This window comes from Pelodiscus sinensis, unplaced genomic scaffold (assembly GCF_049634645.1).
Source record: "Pelodiscus sinensis isolate JC-2024 unplaced genomic scaffold, ASM4963464v1 ctg46, whole genome shotgun sequence".
In the NCBI taxonomy this organism is placed as follows: domain Eukaryota; kingdom Metazoa; phylum Chordata; order Testudines; family Trionychidae; genus Pelodiscus; species Pelodiscus sinensis.
This window is the reverse complement of record NW_027466036.1, coordinates 993868-1019335: the sequence shown is the minus strand read 5'-3', so window position 1 is coordinate 1019335 and position 25468 is coordinate 993868. Positions and strand designations below refer to the sequence as shown.

At 56.6% G+C, this 25468-nt stretch overlaps 1 protein-coding gene across 4 annotated transcripts in view; it reads right to left on the bottom strand.

Moving 5' to 3' along the window:
• Positions 1–9467: 9467 nt before the first annotated feature.
• Positions 9468–25468, bottom strand: part of LOC142826092 (general transcription factor II-I repeat domain-containing protein 2A-like) — a 293839-nt gene continuing 277838 nt past the window's right edge. For 3 of the 4 annotated variants that reach the window (XM_075918518.1, XM_075918519.1, XM_075918520.1), the window contains one exon: positions 9468–11352. In XM_075918518.1, the coding sequence (XP_075774633.1) occupies positions 9538–11343 (1806 nt within the window). In that variant the 5' untranslated portion in view covers positions 11344–11352 and the 3' untranslated portion in view covers positions 9468–9537. Of the gene's footprint in view, positions 11353–11518; positions 11788–25468 lie in introns of those variants that run through there. The other variant, XM_075918521.1, reaches the window with a different exon arrangement.

The following is a 25468-nucleotide window of genomic DNA, read 5'->3' as shown; positions in this document are numbered from 1 at the left end:
GGGAAAGCCCAAACGTCCGGTGCCCCCGTGAGCGACCCTCCTGCCCTCGCCTTGCCGCCCCCTTCTGGGCAGGGACCCCCAGGGGGAGAAACGCTGCACTAGGGGATTCCTCTACGACCCCGAGGGCCCCCACGGCCAGGAGTTCCCGGCAGCCCCTTTCCCACCACTTCCACGGAGGAGGCGGCAGGTTCTCAGGGGAGGTTTCCCCGACTCAGAGATCTGCCTGGATGGAGAGTGGAGGAGCAAAGGGAGGGCCTGGCCAGGATCGCCCAGGGCCAGGGCAGGGCTCACACGGCAGCACCCGCGGCAGGGAACCTGTTGCTCAGCCAGGCCCAGAACTCTGTGTCTCCCGGCCACTGGGGCCAGCCCAGATGTATCCAGCCTCCTGATGACTTGAGAGTCCCAGCTGCCTCTTCCTGTGTAGCCTGGAAGAAGAAAAGCAACTCGAGACCTCCAAGAGATGCTCCCTCGATGCCAAAATCTCCACCCAGCTCAGGGGTAGCAACAGCAGGAGCCAAATAAAAAATTGTGAGATTGATTTAAAATAAATACATTACAGAGAAATACACAAATTATGTTTTTATGAGCTTTGCTTTCTGGGCCCTAAGCGCACGCTTGGGTCCGTCTCAGCCATTCCCTGCAAACCGGAGGACTTGAAACACTTTTCCCATGACAGCCGAGGGGGCGGCTACACCCCAGGGCCTGTGGGGACAGAGCGGTGCCAGGAGAGCCCCCTCACTGGGATGCAGCCCACAGGCACAGCAGGGGTGTTTCCGTTGCCACGACAACAGCCCCTCCCCAGGGAAAGCCCTCCCAGACTTCTGGCTGGAGCAGTCATGCCTAGCAGTCAGAGCAGGGGCTGTGGGTCAGAGCTGGGCCCAGGAGTCCCTCAGCAGCTGAAAGGCCGGTCTCCTGGGCTCAGACTTGAAGGGCCGAAGGGACCATCATGAGCACCTGGTCTGACCCCTTGCACCTTGCAGACCCTAGAACCTCACCCACCCCTCCGGTCCAGACCCAGTCTCCCTGGCTGTGTTACTGACGCCCTCACGTCACGGCTCAGCGATGGGGAGGGATGGAAAATCCCCCATTGACACGACTTGATCCCAGCCTGGGACCCTGCCCCACACTGCAGAGGGAGGCAGCCTCGTCCACCCTGCCCCCATGGGCTCTGCACATCTCCCCCTTGACAGTCCCTTCCCACCCCCAGACACGGGATCAGTCGGCGCAGGCGTGTTCTGGCCGGAGCCCCCAGCCACACGGCGGGGAAAGAATTGTCTGGAGCCGCTCAGCACGGGGAGCCCACGTTTCCCTCTGCGGAGCGCGGGGCAGCCGGTCCAATTCCTCCCACTCACGTGAGTTCAAGGGTCGCGGATGGGAGCTGGGCAGCACAGACGCTCACACTGACTCCCAGTTGCCTGAGCCCCCGTGTCGGGGGCACAGCCGGGGGGTGGCTACCCCTCGAGATGAGCCCTTCCAGGGGCGTTGTGCTGCCTTTACTCCAAGGCTGTGCCCTTTCCCCACACTCAGTGTTAACCTGGCTGGTCAGCCACGTCTGGAGGGGTGTCTGCTAACACCTATGTGACTCCGCGGCCTGGCACCCAGAGGGGTCCCCTCGGTTAGAGGCTCCCAGGCCCAGAGGCCTCGTTGAGAAGTGAGTCTCCTCTCCCTTCTGAGACATATGGCCAAGAGGTCCAGTCCATAGGTCAGTCCCTTCTATCAGGAGCAATAGGGCCTAGCTCAGAGGTGAGTGCAAACTTCCAGAGAACTCTCTTGCTACGGGTAGTGGGGTTAGCTGGACCCGGGCCCTCCCGCTACCCTGGGTCCAAGCCCCGGGCTCTGTTGGCCGTTGAGCAGGGACTCCGACCGCCACACGCTGAGCTTGCGAGGAGCAATCCCCGCCTTGGGCACCTTCGCACCAGCTCTGGCGCATCTCTCCTGTCGTGCAGCCTCTGGGCAACGTCCGGCTGCTGCTGGAGTCTCCCGCCGCCCCGTTACACCGAAATCCTGCCTGGCTGCAGATGAGCACTCATAGTTTCCCCCTCCTGAAATAGCATTTTCCAAGGGCCGGGACCCTTTGTGGAAGCCTCCCTATCCCCAGGCTGAAATCCTATTTCAAGTGTGTTCCAGCACCAGCTGGCAGGGTCCCATGTCTCTGTGGGTCCGACCGTAACTTGGGCTTCAAGGGAAAACACAAAGCCATTTCCAGATTAGTGCTCTGAGCACCGGGCCGGCAAGGTCCTTACTCACCATGAATGGCTGTGTCTATAAGACCCAGATTAAAAACACAGGTATTGGGGGAGTGGGAGCCGTGTCAGTCTGTGTCTATAAAAACAATGAGGGGTCCAGTGGCACCTCAGACTAATGGATTTATCTGGGCGTCAACTTTTATGGGCAAACCCCACGTCCTTGTTACTTTCCTACGTGCCTCCAGCGTCCATCCAGGACCCATCACATGCTCCATGTCCAACGCCAAGCCCTGAGACACACCCACACGGGCTCCAGTCTGTCAGAGACAGACACCCCCAGGGTCTGGGCCAGCCATTCTGCAAACTGCACCATGCGCCTGGGGAGGGGAGGACACAGACTGACAGGACCAGACATGCACCCAGAAGTCACCTCCTGCAGGACAGACCCAAGAAGGAAACTCACAGAACACCCCAGAACACTCATGTACAGCCCCCCACTCACACCCCTCCAGACAGGCCCTGAGACAGCTCCAGCAGCCCCTCAGCCTGGTCTGTGTCGCCTGGTGACCCCCTCAGCCTCGCACCCACCACCTAACAGCTGCTCAGGACCCACAGAAACGGCATCCCGCTCCCATCACCTCCCCAGCTGGGCCTGTAGCCGGGGAGTCCAGGGACGAGGGTCTCTGGGCAGGGTCTGCAGGCAGCGCTGGAAGAAGGACACGTGCCGCCCCTTCTGGGAATCCAGCCGCTCCTCATCCCCAGAGCCCGGATCCTTCCCCGTCATCTGAGAACCCCCCTTGGGCACTAACCTGCCCCCCTCAGCCATTACCCACCCCCCCACCTCCAGCCGCTAAACCCCCAACCTCCACCATAACCTGCCTAGCCTCTAACCCCCCCTACATCAGCCATTAACCCTTCCCCCCAGCCATTGACCCCTCCAGCCACTAACCCCGCCTACGTCAACCATGAACTGTCCCAGTCACTCACCCCCTCCCACCTCTACCATGGACCTCCTTGCTGCTAACCCTCCCCCCGACTCAGCCACTAACCCCACCATCTCAGGCATTAACTTCCCTAGCTACTAACACCCCCAACTCAGCCACTGACCCCCCAGCCACTAACCTCCTCCAACTCAGCCACTGACCCCCCCAGCCACTAACCCCCTCCAACTCAGCCATTGGCCACTAACCTCCTCCAACTCAGCCATTGGCCACTAACCCCCTCTAACTCAGCCACTGACCCCCCCGGCCACTAACCTCCTCCAACTCAGCCATTGGCCACTAACCCCCTCTAACTCAGCCACTGACCCCCCGGCCACTAACCTCCTCCAACTCAGCCATTGGCCACTAACCCCCTCTAACTCAGCCACTGACCCCCCCGGCCACTAACCTCCTCCAACTCAGCCATTGGCCACTAACCCCCTCTAACTCAGCCATTGGCCACTAACCCCCTCCAACTCAGCCATTGGCCACTAACCCCCTCTAACTCAGCCACTGACCCCCCCGGCCACTAACCTCCTCCAACTCAGCCATTGGCCACTAACCCCCTCTAACTCAGCCACTGACCCCCCGGCCACTAACCCCCTCCAACTCAGCCATTGGCCACTAACCTCCTCCAACTCAGCCATTGGCCACTAACCCCCTCTAACTCAGCCACTGACCCCCCCGGCCACTAACCCCCTCCAACTCAGCCATTGGCCACTAACCCCCTCTAACTCAGCCACTGACCCCCCCGGCCACTAACCTCCTCCAACTCAGCCATTGGCCACTAACTCCCTCCAACTCAGCCACTGACCCCCCGGCCACTAACCCCCTCTAACTCAGCCATTGGCCACTAACCTCCTCTAACTCAGCCATTGATCCTTCTGGCCTCGAAACCCCAAAATCAGACATTAACCCCTCTGATCTCTAGCTCTCCCCAGTAGCCAATAAATGCCCCAGACACTTACCCCCCCCACCTCAGCCACTTTCCCTCCTGGCCTGTAACATCCCTCCACACACAAAGCACAGCTGCTAACCACTGCTAACAGCGCACCTCAGCTATTAGTAGCTCCCCACACTGCTCATTCCCCCCATTCTGTCATGACCCCCCCCAGCCACTCACCCCCCATCTCAGCCACTAACCTTCCTGGCCTGTAACCGCTCCCCCCACCCCACCTCAGCCATTAACTCCCCTGGCCACTAACCCCACCCAGGCATTATAGAATCATAGAACCATAGAGCCGGAAGAGACCTCAGAAGGTCGTCAAGTCCAGCCCCCTGCTCTAGGCAGGACCAATCCCAACTAAATCAACCCAGCCAGGGCCTTGTCAAGCCGGGACTTAAACTCCTCTAGGGATGGAGACTCCACTACTTCCCTAGGGAACCCATCCCAGTGCTTCACCACCCTCCTAGTGAAATAGTTTTTCCTAATATCCAACCTGGACCTCTCCCACCACAACTTGAGACCATTGCTCCTTGTTCCACCATCTGTCACTACTGAGAACAGCCTCTCTCCAGCCTCTTCGGAACCTCGCTTCAGGAAGTTGAAGGCTGCTCTCAAATCCCCCCTCACTCTTCTCTTCTGCAGACTAAATAGACCCAACTCCCTCAGCCTCTCCTCATAAGTCATATGCTCCAGCCCCCTAATCATTTTGGTTGCCCTCCGCTGGACCCTCTCCAGTGCGTCTGCATCCTTTTTGTAGTGGGGGGCCCAGAACTGGACACAATACTCCAGATGTGGCCTCACCAAAGCTGAATACAGGGGAATAATGACATCTCTGGATCTGCTGGCAATGCTCCTCTTAATGCAACCTAATATGCCATTAGCCTTCTTGGCTACAAGGGCGCACTGTTGACTCATATCCAGCTTCTCATCCACTGTAACCCCCAGGTCCCTTTCTGCAGAACTACTACTTAACCGGTTGGTCCCCAGCTTGTAACTATGCTTGGGATTCTTCCGTCTCAAGTGCAGGACTCTGCACTTCTACTTGTTGAACCTCATCAGATTTCTTGTGGCCCAATCCTCCAATTTGTCTAAGTCATTCTGGACCCTATCTCTGCCCTTAAGCATATCTACCTCTCCCCCCAGCTTAGTGTCATCCGCAAACTTGTTGAGGGTGCAATTCATCCCCTCATCCAGGTCATTAATAAAGATATTGAACAAAACTGGTCCTAGAACCGAACCTTGGGGCACTCCGCTAGAAACTGACCGCCATCCTGACATCGAGCCGTTGATCACTACTCGCTGGGCCCGGCCTTCTAGCCATCTTTCTATCCATCTTACCGTCCATTTATCCAATCCACATTCCCTTAACTTGCTGGCAAGAATATTGTGGGAGACTGTATCAAAAGCCTTGCTAAAGTCAAGGTATATCACATCCACTGACTTTCCCATGTCCACCGAGCCAGTTACCTAATCATAGAAGCTAATCAGATTGGTCAGGCAGGACTTGCTCTTTGTGAATCCATGCTGACTATTCCTAATCACTTTCCTCTCATCCAAGTGCCTCAAAATGGATTCCTTAAGGATCCCTTCCATGATTTTTCCAGGAACCGAGGTAAGACTGACTGGCCTATAGTTCCCTGGATCGTCCTTCTTCCCTTTTTTGAAGATGGGCACCACATTTGCCTTTTTCCAATCATCCGGGATTTCTCCCGATCTCCACGACTTTTCAAAGATAATAGCCAAAGTCTCCTCAATGACATTTGCCAACTCCCTCAGATGCATTAAGTCCGGATCCATGGATTTGTATTCGTTTAGCTTTTCTAAATAGTTCCTAACCTGTTCTTTACCCACCACGGGCTGTCCATCTTCATCCCATCTTGCGTCACTTAGCACAGAAGTCCAGGAGCCAACCTTGTCCGTGAATACAGAGGCAAAGAACGCACTGAGTACTTCAGCTTTCCCTACATCATCCGTCACTAGGTTACCTCCTTCATCCATTAAGGGCCACACACCCTCTCTGATCACCTTCTTCTTGTTAACATGCCTGTAGAAACCTTTCTTGTTCTCCTTCACATCCTTAGCCAGTCGCAATTCCATTTGCACTTTCGCCTTCCTGATAACCCCCCGGCATTTTCAAGCTATACATTTACACTCCTCCCGGGTCATTTGTCCAAGTTTCCACTTTTTGTAAGCTTCCTTTAGCAGCCCCACCCACTACCCCCCTCTGCTCAGCCAGAATGTGAGGGGGCTGTTAGCCACTTACTAAAACACAGTGGGAGTGTTTGGTTGTCCAGCTCCCAGTATCAAAAGGGGAAGGGTCCATGAGAAATCAGGGCCCTGAGACCGACAGACCCCAGGGACAATGGGAAGAGACCAATGCTCCAGGTCAGCCTCACTGACAAGTTGGACAGATCAATGAGGGAATTAGGAGGCTAAGTCCCGTCCTCCGTGTGAGCTGGGATTTTCTGGGTCTCTCTGAGGAAAGGAGAGAGAACCAAGGGGAGCAGCAAGAAGAGCAAACTGTGCTGAGGGGCAGACCTGCCGTGACAGAGCCAGGCACACACAGCCCAAAAAGTGCAGACAGCCTCCTGTTTCCTGTTTCCTCCCCTGCCCTAAGACAACAGGGCTTCTCTCTCCCCTTTGAGCTTGTGTGGAGGTGAGAAACTGGCTCAGCTGCAGGGCCTAGGCCCAGTCAGCCCAGCAGGGTGGGGTCTCTGTGGCTGGCGCCCAGGTGCAAGGTCCCCAGGTTCCACCACAATTCCAGGCCCCACAGGTGGGAGCTGGTTTGATGCTGAACCCCACAGCTCAGCAACAAGTCCTTCAAACTCCCCCTGGGCTCTGGGTTCACTGTTTGGATTCTTTTTGTGGGGGGTTCTGTTTCTGCATTAACCCTTCCATGGAAAAGGATCTGCTCAGACCCTGCCAGTGGGGGTCATGTGCCTCCACAGCCCATGTTAGAGATTAATTTGGAATATATACTGTAATTGTGCAGTATTGTAACCATCATCAACACCTGGGATTTGAACCTGGGACCTCAGGAGCTGACTCTAGGAGCTTCTACCCTCTGAGCTAGAAGCCAGCTGGCACCCAGGCCATGCTGTACAGGTCTCTTGATCTTAACTGTTGCAGTGGTCTCAGTGCCACTTGCCGTACTCAGTAACCACGCTAGGTGTGTGGGTTACAGCATGTTTAATGACTATATGTTTGTGCTTTTAATGTTCAAAAAATGTAAAACAAAATGGAGTCGGTCTCCTTAGACCCCGGGGCTCCATCTTGGGCTTTGCCCCCTCCCTCTGGAACATTCCGAGACAGTTGGGGAACCGGTTCTAACCGGATTTTCCCGCCTTGGCGAGAGTTCCGCTCCCCTCAGGTGCGCGGCCAAGCGGGCTGGGAGTGAGGCTGCTCACTGCTGCCCCCTGGGTCGTTTTTCCAGCTCACAGACAATCGTTATCAGCGCTTAAATCTGGGCTGCTGGGGGGCTCCGTGCAGGCCTGTGGTGGCTACAGAAAATAACCAGCCATTCTCTGAAGTGTCAAAAAGTTGCATAAACAGTGTCAATGTTGTACAAAGGCGAGCATGTGTCTGGGTAAAACATTTCCCTGAATCCAGCCTCCTCTAGCAGCTCAGTCCCACAGTTCAGACAGAGATGAATGTTACCCCACATTTCACTGGAGACCACCCCAGGGGTATACTAGTATGGATTTATTAAACGAGGAATTAACAATCCACTTCAGGGTTACATTCAAGGGCTATGTCTATACTACAAGATTTTGGTGCAAAAACAGGCAGAGCGTCCACACCTCAAGCGTGCTTTTGCACAAGAAAATTGACAGAACAGAGGACTTTTGCTGGTAGAGTTATTCCTCTCCCCACGAGGAATAACTCCTTTTTTGCACGACAGCTCTTGCTCAAAAAGGCAGGTATAAATGCTCTGCAGGGGTTTTTGCACAAAGCAGAAGTTCTCTAATGCCCATTTTGTGAATGGCAGTCAGAGCTTTCTTGTGCAAAAGTGTCCATGCAGTGTGGACACTCCCTTGTGCAAAAGCACATTACATTTGCAATGCACTTTGACATCTGGATGCGCGTTTGCACAAGAAGTGTTTGCATGAGAACTCTTCCACAAAAGGCTTCTTGTGCAAAAACCCTGCAGTGTAGACTAAGCAAGGGGATTGAGCTGTCATTGATTGTCACTCTTGGGTTAAACCAAAGGGGAGTGAACTATCTCTCTCACCCACACAAACACAGACTGTGATGGGACAGGGCTTATGGACATGAATATACATAACTCAAAGGTGGTTTGAGCAAATGATTTCACCTAACCTGTCCATCTTCATGTCATGATCCACTGGTTCTGTTTATCTTACTCTGTTGTATGTATCATTTGAATGTGTAAAATTAGACAGGTGGAGTGGGGAATACTTTGTGAGTTTCAAGTGTGTGAATGGGAGACATGGAGGGGGTTACCTGAAACTTCTTGATGAGCCACTGTAAAACAATCTTTTGCCCTTAAGTCTGAGCAGTGGTTGGAAGAGAGCGGCCTCAACTCCTTAACAAAAAGAGTAGGAAAGCAAAGGGTCTTTTGGCTGGGCTGTACCTGAAGGAAGAAGCCAGGCTTCATGGTGTGGAAGAGAGCCCTGGTTTAGAGTGGCATCTGGAAAAGAGGTTTTAGGGTGAGTTTGTGCTGAGGTGTCAGTGTAGAAATAGCCAAGCATTTTTGTTTCTTTTGATTGTAACTTACTTTGCTCACTTATTACAGCTTAAATCCTACTGCTTCCACTTAATAAAATAATTTTTGTTTTCTATCAAGCCCAGTGTAAGCAATTGTTACCTGGGGGGGGGGGGGGGGGATGACAACCAGTGTGCACATTCCCCCTTTCAGTGTTAAAGTTGGCTTATCTAATTTCTTGGGGTTTGATCCCATTTGGGGAGTGCTCTTGCAGGAGGCTGGGCCCTAAACTGCACTCTCCTGGGATATAAAGATGTTCAGTGTCTGTACTGCTTCTAGCTTGGGGCAGGGACCTCATCTTGGGGCTTTGGTTGGGGAGACCAGTAGAGGAACAGGGGAAATGGAGAGAGAGATGGAAAGGATCACATTGCTGTGGAAGAATGGAAGGGCTGGCATGTCCCCAGATCCTCAGGCAGCTCGGCGTGGGAAACCTACCGATGTGGAGCAGACCACGCTGAGCGTGACAGCTGGAGCTAACTAGTCAGTCTAGTTCAGGGTACATCTAGACCAGGGGTCTCCAAACTTTTCAGCCCGAGGGCCGCATTAACTATCAAACAGCAGTTCGGGGGCCGACTACACACTTGAGGTCCAAATAAAAAACAATCAAAACATGGATGTTGTTTTTAATTATTTATTTAATATTATTTTATTCAGTTATTATTTAATAACACATTGATACACTACACATGAACACCTGTATTAGTGTGAATGGTGAAATTGTTTCCTGGATGCCAAAATAGCAGACATTTCTGGCTTTAGATTTGTTGTCCCTAACATCAACAGTGACCTGAGATTATCATCGGACAAGTTTGTTCTCAAATTGTTCTTCACATATTTCATTCTTGAAAATGTTTGTTCACACAGGTATGTTGTTCCAAAGATTGAAAGGTACCTTGATGCAAAAGTTTTGACATTAGGAAAGTCTTCCTTGGGCAAAAACTGGTAAAAACCCACCAGTCCTATTTTGAACTTGTCCCTAAGGAGGTCATTTGCTTGCAATTCAATGACTTCCAGCTGCAGTTCATCTGGGCAACTAGCCACATCTGCTTCAAATGGGTTTTGAAACAATCTCACTTCTTCTGCCTTTGAATCCAAGTCAGAAAACCGCTGCTGAAACTGCAGCTGGAGGTCTTTGATGATCTCACATGCAAATGACGTGGGGAACTCAGCTGTTGCTTCAGCCATGAAGACCTTGCACTGCTGAAAGTGCGTCAAGTTGTTGGCCTGTACTTGTTCCAAAAACAAGACAAGTTTGGATCTGAAGGCCTTTAGGTGGGTGTATAGATCAGAAACTAGATTTTGCTCTCCTTGTAGTTTTAGGTTCAGAAAATTTAAATGACTAGTTATGTCTGCAGCAAAAGCCAATTTCCATACCCACTCTTCATCAGACAGTAATGGCTGTGGCTTGCCTTTACTTTCCAGGAAGTCACCTATTTCCTTTCTTAACTTAAATACTCTGCTCAGAACTTTCTCACAACTTAGCCATCTTACTGCTGTGTAATATGGTAAATCTTGTGATTCTGTGTCTGTATCTTTCAACATGTCTCTGAACTGTCTATGGTTGAGCCCATGTGACCTTATTAAATTCACCATCTTCACCACAGGATTCAGTACACTGCTAATGTCCACATATTTAGCACACAAAGCTTGCTGGTGAATAATACAGTGCAGGAACATTGGTTGTATAATGTTTCTCTCATTACACATCTGCTTCACTTGTCCAACCAAGCCTTTCTTTATGCCACTCATGTTCTTTCCTCCATCAACAGTCAGGCAACTGAGGTTAGTCCAGTCCAAGTTATAATCAGCAAATGTTTTTTTCAACTCATTGAATATATCCTCTCCGGTAACAGTGCCATACATGCTATGTAGGGAAGCCAGCTCTTGTGTTATGTTCATGTCTTCATCCACACCTCTAATGAACACAAGCAGTTGAGAGGTGGAGCAGCTGTCCAGCGATTCATCCATTGCAATTGAAAAATGGCGAAACTTGCTTGCATTTTTCGCTATTTGAGTCACAATGTTTTCACCCATGTCTGCAACACGGCGGGCAATGGTATTCGCACCCAAAGCTACGTTTTCAAATTGTTTTGACTTTTCTGGGCAAAGTTCCTCAGCCACTTCCAACAAACATTCCTTCACTACTTCACCATCTGTAAAGGGTTTGCCACTTTTAGCCAGGACGTAGGCAACTTTATAACTGGCCTTAGTTAAGGATTCATTTTCATTTGAGGATTTACTGAACAATGTCCTCTGAGATGTGAGTTGATTTTGTAATTTAGAAAATTTTTCGGCACGGACTTTACCCTTCAACTGTACATATTTCTCCTGATGTTTGCTTTGATGATGACGGCGCAGGTTGTATTCTTTCATCACAGCCACGGTTTCGTTGCAAATCACACACAATGCTTTCTCGCCGGATTTGATGAAGAAGTATTTCAAACTCCATTCTTCTTGAAATTGCCGACACTCATCGTCTATTTTTCTTTTCCTCTTCTCGGCCATCGCTGGGCACTAAAATAAAGTGAATTCAACATGAATAAATAATGAAACTGAAAGTATCTTGCACACAATATCGCTCAAAAAACCTGATTATGCGAACTAATTTTGTCGCAATAATAGCTGCAAATGACCCGAAACAATTTTTAAAAATTCTTATGATTTCTTAAGTTAAACTTACCTGAATATAGTGTGCAAATATATCCACTTAAGGTAGAGAGATTGTTGCTTTTAATGTTTCCTCTTCAGAATATTCGCCTGCGAATCCGTTTCTCCTGGAAGGGGGGGGCTTTTCCCCCTGCTCTCCCCTTCCTCTGCACGCTGTCCTCCCCTCCTGCTTGCCACCGCTCACTCCTTCCCCCCCCCGGGCGGAAGGGGTCACCTTTTTAAAGTTCCCGCCGGGGTTCACGTTCCCCCGCACGTCGCCGGGCGGGCGTTACCACCACCGCCCATCCTGCCCCCTGATTGGCCAGCTGCCCTGTCAGTCTGGGCGGGGGAACGCCGCCCGTGCTAACCCCCGCCCCTGCGCCGTTTGCCGCCGCGCGGCCGCTTGTCAGAGGAGCGGCCCGCTTCTCATGCCCCCTGATTGGCCGGCTGCCCTGTCAGTCTGGGCGGGGGAACGCAGCCCGTGCTAACCCCCGCCCCCTGCGCCGTTTGCCGCCGCGCGGCCGCTTGTCAGAGGAGCGGCCCGCTTCTCCTGCCCCCTGATTGGCCGGCTGCCCTGTCAGTCTGGGCGGGGGAACGCAGCCCGTGCTAACCCCCGCCCCCTGCGCCGTTTGCCGCCGCGTGGCCGCTTGTCAGCGGAGCGGCCCGCTTCTCCTGCCCCGGCGCGGCGTGAGTACACGCCGCACAACCCCTAACAGGGCAAGAAGGGCCCGTTCGGCGGTACCCCAGGGACGGTCTCCACGGGCCGGATGAGAGGGCCTCGCGGGCCGCATCCGGCCCGCGGGCCGTAGTTTGGAGACCCCTGATCTAGACTGCAGAGTTTTCCCAGGATATCCTGGAAAGGGTCTGCTGTGTCCAAGGACCGAGTGAGTCTGCTTTACTGAAAATTTGTTTGGAAATACAGAGGCATTTTTTTTTACATCTCTGTAAACTTCATAGTCGGAAGAAGAAGGGATGTTCTGAAGGAGGGTTTTTTCCCAGCATTTGTCCCCATGTAGACTGGCCGAATGTTGGAAAAGCCTCATTCAGAAGAAAAGCAGAAAAAGAGACACAAATTGCAATTTGCGTCTCTTTTTCTGAATTCTCTTGGTGGTGTGGACACAGCCCCTGGGGGGAGTCAAGTTCCCCTGTAACTAGAAACACTTCAGATGCACCAGACAGTCCTGCAGCACCTAAGAGGCTGACCACACATGAAGCCGGGGTGACAAGCTCTCGTGGAAGAAGCGGGCTGTGCCCACGAGAGCTCATTGTACCATCGACGTGTGTTGTTAGCCCTGCCGCACCTGAGGGACTGTCAGCCTGGGAAGGTCAGAGCCACCCAAACGCTGTGGGTCAGGCCTCAAGGGGTTTGCAATGCCTCCACCCAGAGGTGACTAGTGCACCGAGGGGACCTTTTGTGGTGCTCCAACACTGCCCCCCATCGGGCTGGGCCTCTTGCACCCCGAAATTTTCACCCCACTTCCAGGTGAGCTTCTCAGGCTTGGGGGCAGGCTCCACTCTGGCGCACAACACCCCGGGTGCTCCCTGTGGGTGCCGTAGGCACTAGCTCTCGGCCTATGTTTTGGCAGGGAAAGTTTCCCCCAGGTCTGTGTCTCTGGGACCTCCCATGGGAACAGGGGGATACTCCAAGAATACTTGCGCAAGAGGGCCAGTGTAGACAGGGAAGAATTGTTTTGCGCAAAAAAGCCCCGATGCACAAAATGGCGACTGGGGCTTTCTTGCGCAAAATCGCGTCTAGACTGGCCACGGATGCTTTTGCACAAAAGCACTTTTTGCTTTTGGGGTGCTCTTGCTGGCCCCCAACTTCTGTATTTATTGTGCCAAAGTGGGGCATAGCCCTGACAGGGGCTCCTGGAGGTGGGGCTAATCTGGGGCTGCCAGATCTGTTAGCTCCCGGGGGAGGGTCGCCCCTTGACAGGCGGTGTCCCCTCCTGTCGCTATCTCGTGTCCCGGGAAGGGGTTGGAGGTGCTGAAGCTGGAGCACTGTGGAGGGCTGGACGTGCTTGCCCAGGGCTGGGGGGTGCGGATGTCATAGGCTCCTTCCCCACTCTGGCATGATAAATGCAGAAGTGGGGCCTGCAAAAGTACCCAGAACCTGATCTCTCCAGGCTGTGGTAAAAACTTCCCCTCAAAAACTTAACCTAGATTTGGGGGACAAAATCCGCTGCCACCACCCAAGTGATGAGAAAAAAAACCTGGGGGAGAGCACTTGGGAAATCTCCCCCCTAAGGAAAAAACCAGGACACAACAATTAACCGATGCCAGGTTAATACAAAGAAACGAGAAAGAACGTTTATTATGGTGACGGCGTGTGGGGGTTCCCGATTCTGCCCCCCGTAGCAGTGGGAACAGGCTCCGCCAGCCAGTAGAACAGGGGGGCTTATTGCTTCTCCTGGGTACAGCCCAGCACAGACGTGATGTGGCTACAGGAGTCAGGGCCAGGCAGCCTCAGACCCCTTGGGGTGGGGGGTCAATCGTCCCTGGACCCTCGCCCTCAGCTTCCGTTGTTCCCTTCATGTTTCCAAGCCAGCTACTGCCCCTTCCCCCCAAAACCTCCCTCCTTTGTCCCCTCCCTGCCCTCCACTGGTCGGACAGGTTGGGTCTTGGCCTAGGAAGGTGACCGTAGGCAGCCGTCCTGCTGGGCCGTGCTACCGACACCGGCCAGTAGGGGTCACCCCCAGCCCACACCGCCACCAGTGGATGTCCCAAGGGTACGGCTGCCCAGTGCACCACAGTCATCACCACAACACTCCTGTTGCAAGCAGAGCGACCAGCTAGAAAAGTCCCACAGTGATGTCCCCATGGAGGGACCCGCCCCGGGCCAGGGCTGGGTTACAAAGGCGAGCGCGGAGCTTTGGCGCTGAGCAGGCTGGAGCGAGGGGAGAGTCCAGAGCCCGGCAGGAGATTCAGTCGGGACCCTCCGCGGCTGCAGGGCCCACGGCTCCGTCAGACATTAGGAACTGGGCAGGGAGAGGCAGGGTCAGGCGGGCAGGGCCGGTCACACTGTACGGCTCACGGGTGCTCAGGGGAGGGGGGGCTCTGACCGGGGCCCACGTGGAAGGGAACGGACCCCGCAAGCCGGTCACCCACCACCGCGCTGTAGCCACCCTGCTCCCGGTGCCGGCGCCATCTCCCGTCCAAGCCAGACACGCCCCCACCACCACCCCATAGCCTCTCCTGCCTGGGACCCGCCAGTCTCTGGCCCTGACCCCCCCCGGTCCCTCGTGCCAGCATCCCTCTGCCCCAGGGTGGGTGTGAGGCTGCCCCAGGTGAGAGGCTGCACTGAGCCCTGAGGTGTGGGGCGACGCAGGGAGGTGGCGGAAGTCGGGGGAGTTACACATGGGGCTGGTACCTGCTCCCTGGGCTAAGACCCTGCACCACCCCAAGACTGGGCACATGGGGTGGGGCTTTCAGAAGCACCTTGGGGACTCAGGAGCCCAAACCCCAGTAAATCAGTGGGGCTGAGGCTCCTGCCTCCCTCCCCCTCGGTGTAGGACACGTCCCACCAGTCCCCAGCCACAAGGCCAGGAGCCAGGCTAGACACAAGCCAGACACCCCCAGAGCCACAGCTGGCCAGATGCAGCCGACGGGAGGGGCGGGGGGCAGACTGCTGAGCCCCAGAGCGCACAGTGAGCCGCACAGGGATGGGGGAACGACTCAGCACTTACCTGCGGCTTGTCTGCGGCAACCTCTCTACTTCCCTGCGGAGGGAGACAAGGCAGAGCAGTGAGTGCGGGGAGTCTGGGGAGTCCCAGCGTCATCCCCAGGGCGCAGGAAGCTGGGGGCAGGTCCGGGTGCCACAGAACAGACAACAAAGCCTGTCCAGCCATCCTGCTTTGGGGGGTCCTGTCTGTGGGGCTGGGCCCAGCTCCCCGCTCTGAGCCCTGCGACTGGGCACAGCAGGGAGAGGAGAAAGAGCCTGAAGCAGGAGCCTGTCGCGAGGCCTGAACCCAAGTGAGCAGTAATTGTGCTAGGAGCAGGAAGTCGGCGCCTGGGACGTGAACTCGGCCCTAGCCCGGCTAAACCGCACAGACGTGCAAACGCCTCCCGCCAAGAAGGGCCCCATGAGGGAGAGGAAACGCTGCTGGGGTGTCTCCCCTGGGCCTACAGCTTCTCCCCAGGGAGTCCTGGGCCAGTGCTGGGGACGTTGCTGTGGGCTCAGTCCCTGGCCCGACTGCAGAGCTTGGTGGGAAGGAACACGCCAGGGCCTCCTGCCACTCCTGCATCTGCAGCCACTTTGTTGCGGAAAACGTGTTTCCCAAACATAGCCCATGTACACGGGGCCAAAGTTTGGGAAAACCTGTTCTGTTGGAGGGGTGAAACCAGGCACAGCAGCTCCCCTCCCGCAGTCCCTCTGAGCCCCTCAGAACCTCCTCCATGGGCGCCGCGCCCTCGGTCTGGTCCCAAGTTCACACCCCCAGCCCCACCGGGAGTCCATTTGAGCCCTCTCCTAGCCTTGCACGCAGCCCCTCTGCACAGCTGGTGTTCCACTCAGACCCCCCGCTCGAATGCCCCGCACTCACCCCCGCTCTGGCTGAGGGGCTTACCCCTGGTCTTTCGGTCACTGTCCACTTTGGGCTTGTCCTGGAAGAGTTTGCAGATCCCTGTGTCGAGAATGCAGGGGGGTATCAGGAAGGCAAAAGCACAATTGGAATTGCAGCTAGCAAGGGATGTGAAGGGGAACAAGAAAGGTTTCGACAGGCATGTCAGCAAGAAGAGGGGGATCAGAGAGGGGATGGGCCCTTCCTGGATGAGGGAGGAAACCTAGTGACAGACGATGTGAGGAAAGCAGAAGTACTCAAGGCTTCCTTTGCCTCTGTCTTCTCAGACAAGGTCAGCTCCCAGATGAATGCACTAGGCTAAGCAGTATGGGAAGGCAGAGGACGGCGCTCGGTGGGGAAAGAACAGGTCAGGAACTATTCAGAAAAGCTAAACGTATGTAGCCCTTCTGCCGGGTAGGCCTGGCAGGAACCAGGGCTGGGTTCAATATCTTGGGGTCAATCTCACAAAGAACCGGCTCGAGCCCCCACCCAGTGATCTGGGAAATTCACGCACCCCTGGGCGCCTCTGAGAGGCAATGCTTCCCCACTCGCAAGCACTGAGTCTGAGTGTAGGAAAAGAACATTTAATGAAACAGAGGAAGAATTCATACGGCATTAGCTTGGGGAAAACACCACAAACAGAGTTCATAACCCAAACATGAGCCCCCACCCCGGCCAAGATTCGCCCGAAGTCCACCGACTCCCCAAAAGTCTCTGTCCCCACAAGTCTCTGTGCCACCCAGAGTCCCAAAGTTCACCTGCAGGGTTTCACCTCCCAACCTGGGTAGAAATGGGGGTGGGGAGATAGATAGGGGGCACCTTATACGAAACTCCGCTACGCTTCACCAGCTGTCTCGTCCCACACCTCTGGACGCTCCGCTGGGCACCTGTCGCCGCTTCTCGCCTGCCGCCGCTCCATGCCACGCCACTGGTCGCCGCTCCTCGCCTGCCGCCGCTCCACGCCACGCCGCTGATGGCCGCTCCTCGCCTGCTGCCGCTCCACACCACGCCACTGATGGCCGCTCCTCACCTGCCGCCGCTCCACGCCACGCCGCTGATGGCCGCTCCTCGCCTGCCGCCGCTCCACGCCACGCCGCTGATGGCCGCTCCTCGCCTGCCGCCGCTCCACGCCACGCCGCTGATGGCCGCTCCTCGCCTGCCGCCGCTCCACGCCACGCCGCTGATGGCCGCTCCTCGCCTGCCGCCGCTCCACGCCACGCCGCTGATGGCCGCTCCTCGCCTGCCGCCGCTCCACGCCACGCCGCTGATGGCCACTCTTCGCCTGCTGCCGCGCCACGCCACGCCGCTGATGGCCGCTCCTCGCCTGCCGCCGCTCCACGCCACGCCGCTGATGGCCGCTCTTCGCCTGCTGCCGCGCCACGCCACGCCGCTGATGGCTGCTCTTCGCCTGCCGCCGCACCACGCCACACCGCTGATGGCCGCTCTTCGCCTGCCGCCGCGCCACGCCGCTAGTCGCCGCTCCTCGCCTGCTGCCACTCTACTGGTTGCAGTAGGTCTGGCTCTCAGCCAAACCAGTGATTTCAGCTTAGTGATTTCAACTCTCAGCCAAACCAGTGATTTCAGCTCTCAAATGAATCCAGCTTTCACTGGACTAGCAAACAAAAAGACTCCTCAGGGAGTCTGCTTTAGGTCTGTCCTTAAAACAAAGGGGGAAAGGTGCAGGCTGGGCCAGTCTTCTAGCTCACACCTGGTAGGTGTGAAGCAGGCTGACTCAAGTCCTTTAACCCTTTCCCCCAGCTCTGCTCTCTCTCAACTCTGGAAGGGGGGAGGCTTGTTCTTCCGAGACCTCTTACCATGATGGTGGTGTCTCTCCTGCAAGCACTGGTGGCATGTTTGACAGTTCCCACATTTAGGGGTAGCATGATTAGTGACCCCCACAACAGTCCCAAATTATATACAATTCTCCACATTCCATTCCAACACTGACCCTCCATCAGCCCTGGCTGAATGGGATTTACATAGCCACACCTTGGATTCTCTCCTGAGCAGTATTTACATGTCAACAGTTAACAGTTAATTACCTTGTAGAGCTAAACAACTGTAGTGGGCACACCCACCCCTCCTTTCAGCTGGCTGACAGCAAGCAGCAGTTCAGCCCCTGCTTACACATACACAAATCCATGCGCCCGGATTTAATGCATCCGAGGGTACTGAGGGAGTTGGCAAACGTCATGGCGGAGCCTTTGCCCGTTATCTTTGAAACATTGTGGAGATCGGGAGAGATCCCGGACGACTGGAAAAAGTCAGATGTAGCGCCCATCTTTAAAAAAGGGAAGAAGGACGATCCAGGGAACTACAGGACTTCCGCTTCCAGCCCGGCAGGCAGCCGTGCCCTGAGCCCAGTGTGTTGCTTCCCAAGCCCCAGGGCTGTTTGCGCCATTTCTGGGAACTATTTGGGCTTGTCCCCCCTAGGGGGCGACTTTGGACCCAGGGAAGTTTGCCCCCAGCAGCAGCTCAGGCGGGGGGCTGCTGACAGACCCCAGGTCCCACACGTCCCCTGCCAGGAGTGCACCAGCAGCGCAGGAGGCAGGGGAGAGGTGCCAGGCAGCCGCAGCGGGCGCTGTTTTGCCTGAGCCGCCATCACCCCTCCCGCACGAGCTCTGCTCTGTCGGAGGGACTGTGGGGGAAGAGGAGCAGCCCAGCCCCAAAGGGCCATGTCCCTGGTCCAGCTGCAACGCGCGGCTCTGCTCTCACCTGCGCTCTCCAGAGCATTCAGGAACAGCTCCATGTCTTCAGGTGACCAGCTGACCTCCCCCGCTCTAGGCTGCCTGCACAGGAGCTCTGCCGTGGCCTTGCGTTAGGCTGAAGGGAGACGGGGGGGTCAGAGCCACCTGCTCCAGGACCCCGCATCCCTTCTCCCCCCCTTCCCACCCCCGACATCGCCCCCTGCACCGCCTGGGCTACAGACCTGGTCTCAGAACAGACCCCGAAGGGAACCCGGCAGAGCCTGGAATCCCAAGACCAGCTGTTCGGTGCACACAGACCCGCCCCCTGCTTCCACCGGGCCCCGCCCCCTGAAGAGCCATTGAACACTGATTGGGAGAGAAATTTAGAGGGCAGGACCAGACCTCCTCCCGCCCAGGCCTGGCTCCCCACGCCCCTCCCCCCAGCAGTGCCCTCGCCAGGCACAGGAGCTGGTCCCAGCCACTAATGCCCAAGCAATTAACACCCTGCTGGGGCTCCCCCCACTCACCCACCGCCCGGCGCATTTAGTGTGTGGGCAGGGGCCCCATGGTCCTGTCTGTGCCCAGTCTGGAGACCTGCCACCCCCGTGTGGTCACTGCCCCCCACACCCAGAGGCAGGGAAAGACCCCAGGAATCCTGGCTCCCAGCCCCCTGCTCTAACCACTGGCCCCCACTCCCCTCCCAGAGCCGGGGGAGACCCCAGGAGTCCCGCTCCCACCCGGCAGACAGCCATGCCCAGACCCCAGTGTTTGGCTTCCCAAACCCCAGGGCTGTTTGCGCCATTTCGGGGAACTATTTGGGCTGGTCTCTCCGGGGGGTGGCTCTGGGCCCGGGGCAGTTTGCCCTGAGCAGCAGCTCAGGCTGGGGGGATGCGGGTCCCAGGCTCTGTCTGCCCTGCAGACTTTCTCCAGGGGGGTTTCTGCCGTGTCCAGGGAACGCAGCTGCCCCCCACTTGCCGGGGGAGGTGCGGGGGGGTCGGGTGACCTCTGAGCGAGGGGTGTCCCAGACAGGGAAACCAGGGGAGGTGGGCCAGACACGGACCAGTTGGGGTATGTCTACACTACAAAGTTAGTTCGAACTAACGGATGTTAGTTCGAACTAACTTTCATAGGCGCTACACTAGCGCTCCGCTAGTTCGAATTTGAATCGAACTAGCGGAGCGCTTAGTTCGAACTAGGAAAACCTCATTTTACGAGGACTAAGCCTAGTTCGAACTAGCTAGTTCGAATTAAGGGGTGTATAGCCCCTTAATTCGAACTAGTGGGAGGCTAGCCCTCCCCAGGTTTCTCTGGTGGCCACTCTGGCCAACACCAGGGAAACTCTATTGCCCCCCTCCCGGCCCCGGACCCCTTAAAGGGGCACGGGCTGGCTACGGTGCCCGTGCCAGGTGCAAGCCTGCCAGCACCCAGCCAGCAGACCCTGCACCTGGCACGGCACAGAGCCACCCACCCGATGTCCCCCAGCCCACCCCCTCTTCCCGGGACCAGGCTGGCGGCTCCCGGGAGCTTGCCCTGGACCGCAAGAGGCGGGCACCTTCCTGGGCTAGTGCGGACATCGTGGACCTCGTCCACGATCTCCGCACTAGGCACAGGAAAGTGGCCATCTAGGGCAGGAGAGCTGCCAGCCTGGCCACCCAGGAGCAGGTGTGCATGAAAATCAAGGGGGTCCACTGAGACCCCCGACACTGAGCCCTGAGCTTACAATGGCCGTCCTGGGTCAGACCAAAGGTCCATCTAGCCCAGTAGCCTGTCTGCCGACAGCGGCCAACCCTAGGGACCCTGGAGGGGATGGACCAAAGACAGTGACCAAGCCATTTGTCTCGTGCCATCCCTCTCCAGCCTTCCACAAACTTTGGGCAGGGACACCACTCCTACCCCCTGGCTAAGACTACTCCATGGACCCAACCTCCTTGACTTGATCTCACTTCCCTTTCAACTCTGTTCTAGTTGTAACCTTCACAGCCTCCTGCAGCAAGGAGTTCCGCAGGTTAACTATTTGCTTTGTCAAGAACAACTTTCTCTTACTAGTTTGAAGCCTGCTACCCATTCCTTTCCTTTGGTGTCCTCTAGTCCTTCTTTAGGGGAACTCATGAAGAACTTTTCTGAATGCACCCTCTCCACCCAACCCCTGCTTTTAGAGACCTCTATCCTGTCCCCCCTCCGTCTCCTCTTTTCTAAGCTGAAAAGTCCCAGTCTCTGTAGCCTTTCTTCATCTGGGACCTGTTCCCAACCCCTGATCATGTTAGTTGCCCTCCCCTCTCCCAGCCTTTCTCTTCCCCTCTCCCACCTCCTTTTCCCCGTCTCCCCCAGTTTTGTTCAATAAAGACAGAGTCAATGTTGGAAGAAACGTTATCTTTATTTTGTACATCAATAAGAAGGGGGGCTAGGGAAGGGTAAGTGGAAGGAGGTGAGGGAGGAATGGGGTACGAGCCCCCGATGGGGAGGACTGGGCTGGCTCTGCGGGCTTCTGGGGGTGGAAGCTCTCCTGCAGCCCCCCAATTACTCCCTCTCCCCAGATGGCAGCCTGCGGCAAGTGCAGCTGGTCTGATGGCCGAGTGCTGTGATGTGCCCAGTGTGGGCACTCCGGGCACTCCAAGCCAGGACTGCTTTGCAAGCGGGGCACCCCTTAGAACTGTGTGTCCGGGGTGGGGGTCGGGACCCTTTAAGCGCAGCCCTCGGCTAGCCTGAGACAGCATCTCCACGCTCTAAGTCCTCCTCTGATGCCCTGCCGGCACTGCTTCCAGCCATCCTTAAGCCCTGTTCAGAGTCCACTTAATGTGGACTTGCTAGTTTGAATTAGCAAAACGCTAATTCGAACTAGTTTTTAGTTCTAGACGCGTTAGTTCGAATTAGCTTAGCTCGAATTAACTAATTCGAACTAAGTTAGTTGGAACTAGCGCTGTAGTGTAGACGTACCCTTTGGTAGTGCGGGGGACTCTCAACTGTGTACGATGGGCCCACATGCCAGAGATGGCCCAGGGCACCGCTGGAGGAGAGTCTGGCAGTGCGGGGGTGAGGACACACCCGCCCCACGGCCCCCACCTGGCTAGAACTGGAAGGCGCCGAGTGGCATCGAGCCCAAGGCCCTGGTGTGGGCAAGGGCAGGATTGGGGCCTTACAGCCCTGGGGGAGGGGAGATTTCCAGAAAGGGCCCCGTGAGGCAGAGGGGACACTGGGGCATCTGCCCTGGGCCAGATGGGCCTGGATCCAGGCACGAGGGTCCAGGGGACACGTCCCAGACCGGAGGAAAAGGACCAGGCAGGTCTGTGGCCCGGTAAGCACAGAGCCCCCCCGCCCCACTGCCCTCCTCCCCTGCCTGCCTGGGGAGGGAAGAGGGAGCAGCCATTCGCTGGGACGCACTTCCACTGCCGGGCAATGGGCGCAGCCGGAGGGGGGAGTGACGGTGACTCGCCGGGGGGGGAGGGGCTGGAAAGTGGCCAGGCCTCAAAGGCCATTTCCCTGTTCCTCCCCCCTCCCCGGGCCTGCTCTCACCCCCGCTCTGGCCGAGCCGCTCCCACAGCTCCTCCAGGGTGTGCTCGTTGTCCAGGGACTTCAGGACCGAGGCGACAGCCTTCAGGGTGGCCTCGTCCGGCAGCGGGAAGATGAACTGGAACTGGGGTTGCTGCTCCCCACGCTGCTCCGCTCCGCCCTCCCCACCAGCAGGCCGCCGGCACAGACAGCCCGGCTTGAGCATCACTGGGGGGGGGGGGTCAGAGTCACCGGCCCCCCACGTCCCTTCCCCCTGCACCTCACGTCCCTCCCCGCGCTGCCCCGACTCACCAGCGTAGCCCCCCCGCAGCGCCAGGGCCATGTGGCTGCCAGCACCAGACGCTCGTAGCTGGCAGGCCCATGAACGCTGATTGGGGGAGAAAGTTGGAGGGCAGGGATGAATCCCCCCCTCCAGCCGCTGGCTCCCCACAGCCTCCCCCCAGCCCTGCCCTGGCCAGGTACAGGAGTGGCAGCCTGGCACAGCCATTAACATCCAAGCAATTAATGCCCTGCCCGGCCTCCCCTCTCCCCCAACCGGTGGATTTTCTGTGTGGGCAGGGGCCCATGGTCTTTTTTGTGTCCCGCCATCCCCATACTGGACACCTGCCACCCGTGTGATCACTGTCCCTCTGCCCCAGAGCCAGAGGAAGAACGCAGAGGAGTTCCTATCCCAGCTCCCCTGCTCTAACCACTGGCCCACACTCCCCTCCCAGAGCCAGGGGGAGACCCCAGGAGTCCCATTCCCACCCGGCAGGCAGTCGTGCCCTGACCCCAGTATTTTGCTTCCCAAGCCCCAGGGCTGTTTGCGCCATTTCTGGGAAGTGTTTAGGCTGGTCCCCCCTGGAGAGCAGCCGGCCCCGCCGGCGAGGGGAGAGGACCAAGCCCGGGCAGGTTTGGCAGGACGGGGGGGGGGGGGGGGGGGAGGTCCCTCCCATTGGCACGATGGGCCCACGCACCTGAGCTGGCCCAGGGCACCGCTGGGGGAGAGTCCGGCAGCGCAGGGGTGAGGACGCACCTGCCGCACGGCCCCCACCCGGCTAGATCCGGAAGGGACTGAGCCCAGGGCCCAGGAGCAGCTGGGGCAGGATTTGGGATCTTACAGTCCTGGGGGAGCGGAGGGGAGGCTGCCGGGGGGGGGGGGCTGCTAAGAAGGGCCCCGTGATGCAGAGGGAAGGCTGAGGCCTCTCCCCCGGGCCAGATGGGCCTGGATCCAGGTGCGAGGGCCCAGGGGACACGTCCCAGGTTGGAGGAGAAGGACCAGGCAGGGCTGGGGCCTGGTGAACACAGACACCCCCCTCCTGTTTCCCCCTCCGCCCGCTTGGGGAGGGAGTTGGGAAAGCGTCCGGACCCCAAAGTCAATTTCCCTGCCCCCCCTCCCCGCGCCCCCCGGGGCTGCTCTCCTCTGCGCTCTGGCAGAACTGCTCACCCGTCTCCTTCACCGTGCTCTCGGGGCACTGGACCTCTTGATCCGCAGGCAGCCTGTACAGGGATCCTGGCTTGAGCGTCACTGGAGGGGGGGGTCAGAGTCACCGGCTCCGGGACCCCACGTCCTTTCCCCCCGCACCTCACGTCCCTCCCTGCGCTGCCCCGACTCACCGGCGTAGCCCCCCTGCAGCGCCAGGGCTGTGTGGCTGCCAGCACCAGACGCTCGCCGGATCCCCCCAATGCTGCCCTGGCCAGGCACAGGGGAGGCAGCCTGGCACAGTCATTAACGCCCAAGCAATGAACACCCTGCCCAGCCTGCCCCCGCATCCCCGGCCTGTGTATTTACTGGGTGGGCAGGGGCCCCACGGACCCTTCTGCGCCCTGCCCCCCATATGGTGGGGCTGCGGCTGGCATCCAGGTGAGCACCAGCCCCCCCCCCCCCCAGGTCTGGGGAGAAAAGGGAAAAATCTGCTTGCGGGGATGTGCTTCTGCTGCTGGGCAGTGCACCCACAGCTGGCAGGGAGGGGAGGGGGAGGGGGAGAGGGAGGAGCCGGGCCTCAAAGGGGCATCCCTGTTCCCGCTGCCCCCACCCCCCGGACCTGCACTCACCCGAGTCTTGGTTGAAGGACTCGTGCTGGGGCTGCAGGACCATTTCGCCTCTGGGCCACTCCAAGATGCGATTGCTAGCAAATAATCCACTTGGATTTACTTAGTAAATGCTGCAAGCCATAGTTTCAGCTTGTCTGCCACTGTTATTACTTGACAATGTCCGACTGCGATAGCTTTCTTTGATGGGATAACGAGTCTTGTGGATAAGGGAGAGGCGGTGGACGTGTTATGTCTAGACTTTAGTAAGGCGTTTGATATGGTCTTGCGTGATAGTCTTATCAATAAACTAGGGAAATACAACTTAGCTGGGGCTACTATAAGGTGGGTGCAGAACTGGCTGGATAACCGTAGTCAGGAAGTAGTTATTAATGCTTCTCAATCCTGCTCGAAAGGTATAACAAGTGGGATTCCGCAGGGGTCTGTTTTCGGACTGCTTCCCTTCAATATCTTCATCAGCGATTTAGATATTGGCATAGAGACGATTCTTATTAAGTTTGCAGCTGATCCCAAGCTGGGAGGGGTTGCAACTGCTCTGCAGGATAGGGTCAGAATTCAAAATGATTTGGACACACTGGAGAAATGGTCTGAGGTAAATAGGATGAAGTTTTATAAAGACAAATGCACTTAGGAAGGAACAATCAGTTTCACACATGCAGAATGGAAAATGACTGTCTAGGAAGGAGTACGGCAGAAAAGGATCTAGGGGTTATAGCGGACCACAAGCTAAATAGGAGTCAACAGTGTCATACTGTTACAGAAAAAGCAAACATGTTTCTGGGCTGCATGAACAGGAGTGTTGTGCGCAAGACACGAGAAGTCATTCTTCCGCTCTACCCTGAGCTGATTAGGCCTCAGTTGGAGTATTTTGTCCAGTTCTGGGCACCGCATTTCAAGAAAGATGTGGAGAAATTGGAGAGGGTCCAGAGAAGAGTAGCAAGAATGATTAAAGGTCTAGAGAACATGAGCTATGAAGGAAGGCTGAAGGAATTGGATTTGTTTAGTTTGGAATAGAGAAGATAGCAGTTTTCAGGTATCTAAAAAGGTGTCATAAGGAGGAGGGAGAAAACTTTTTCATCTTGGCCTCTGAGGACACGACAAGAAGCAACGGAGTTAAACTGCAGCGAGGGAGTTTTAGGTTGGACATTAGGAGAAAGTTCCTACCTGTCAGGGTGGCTAAGCACTGGAATAAGTTGCCCA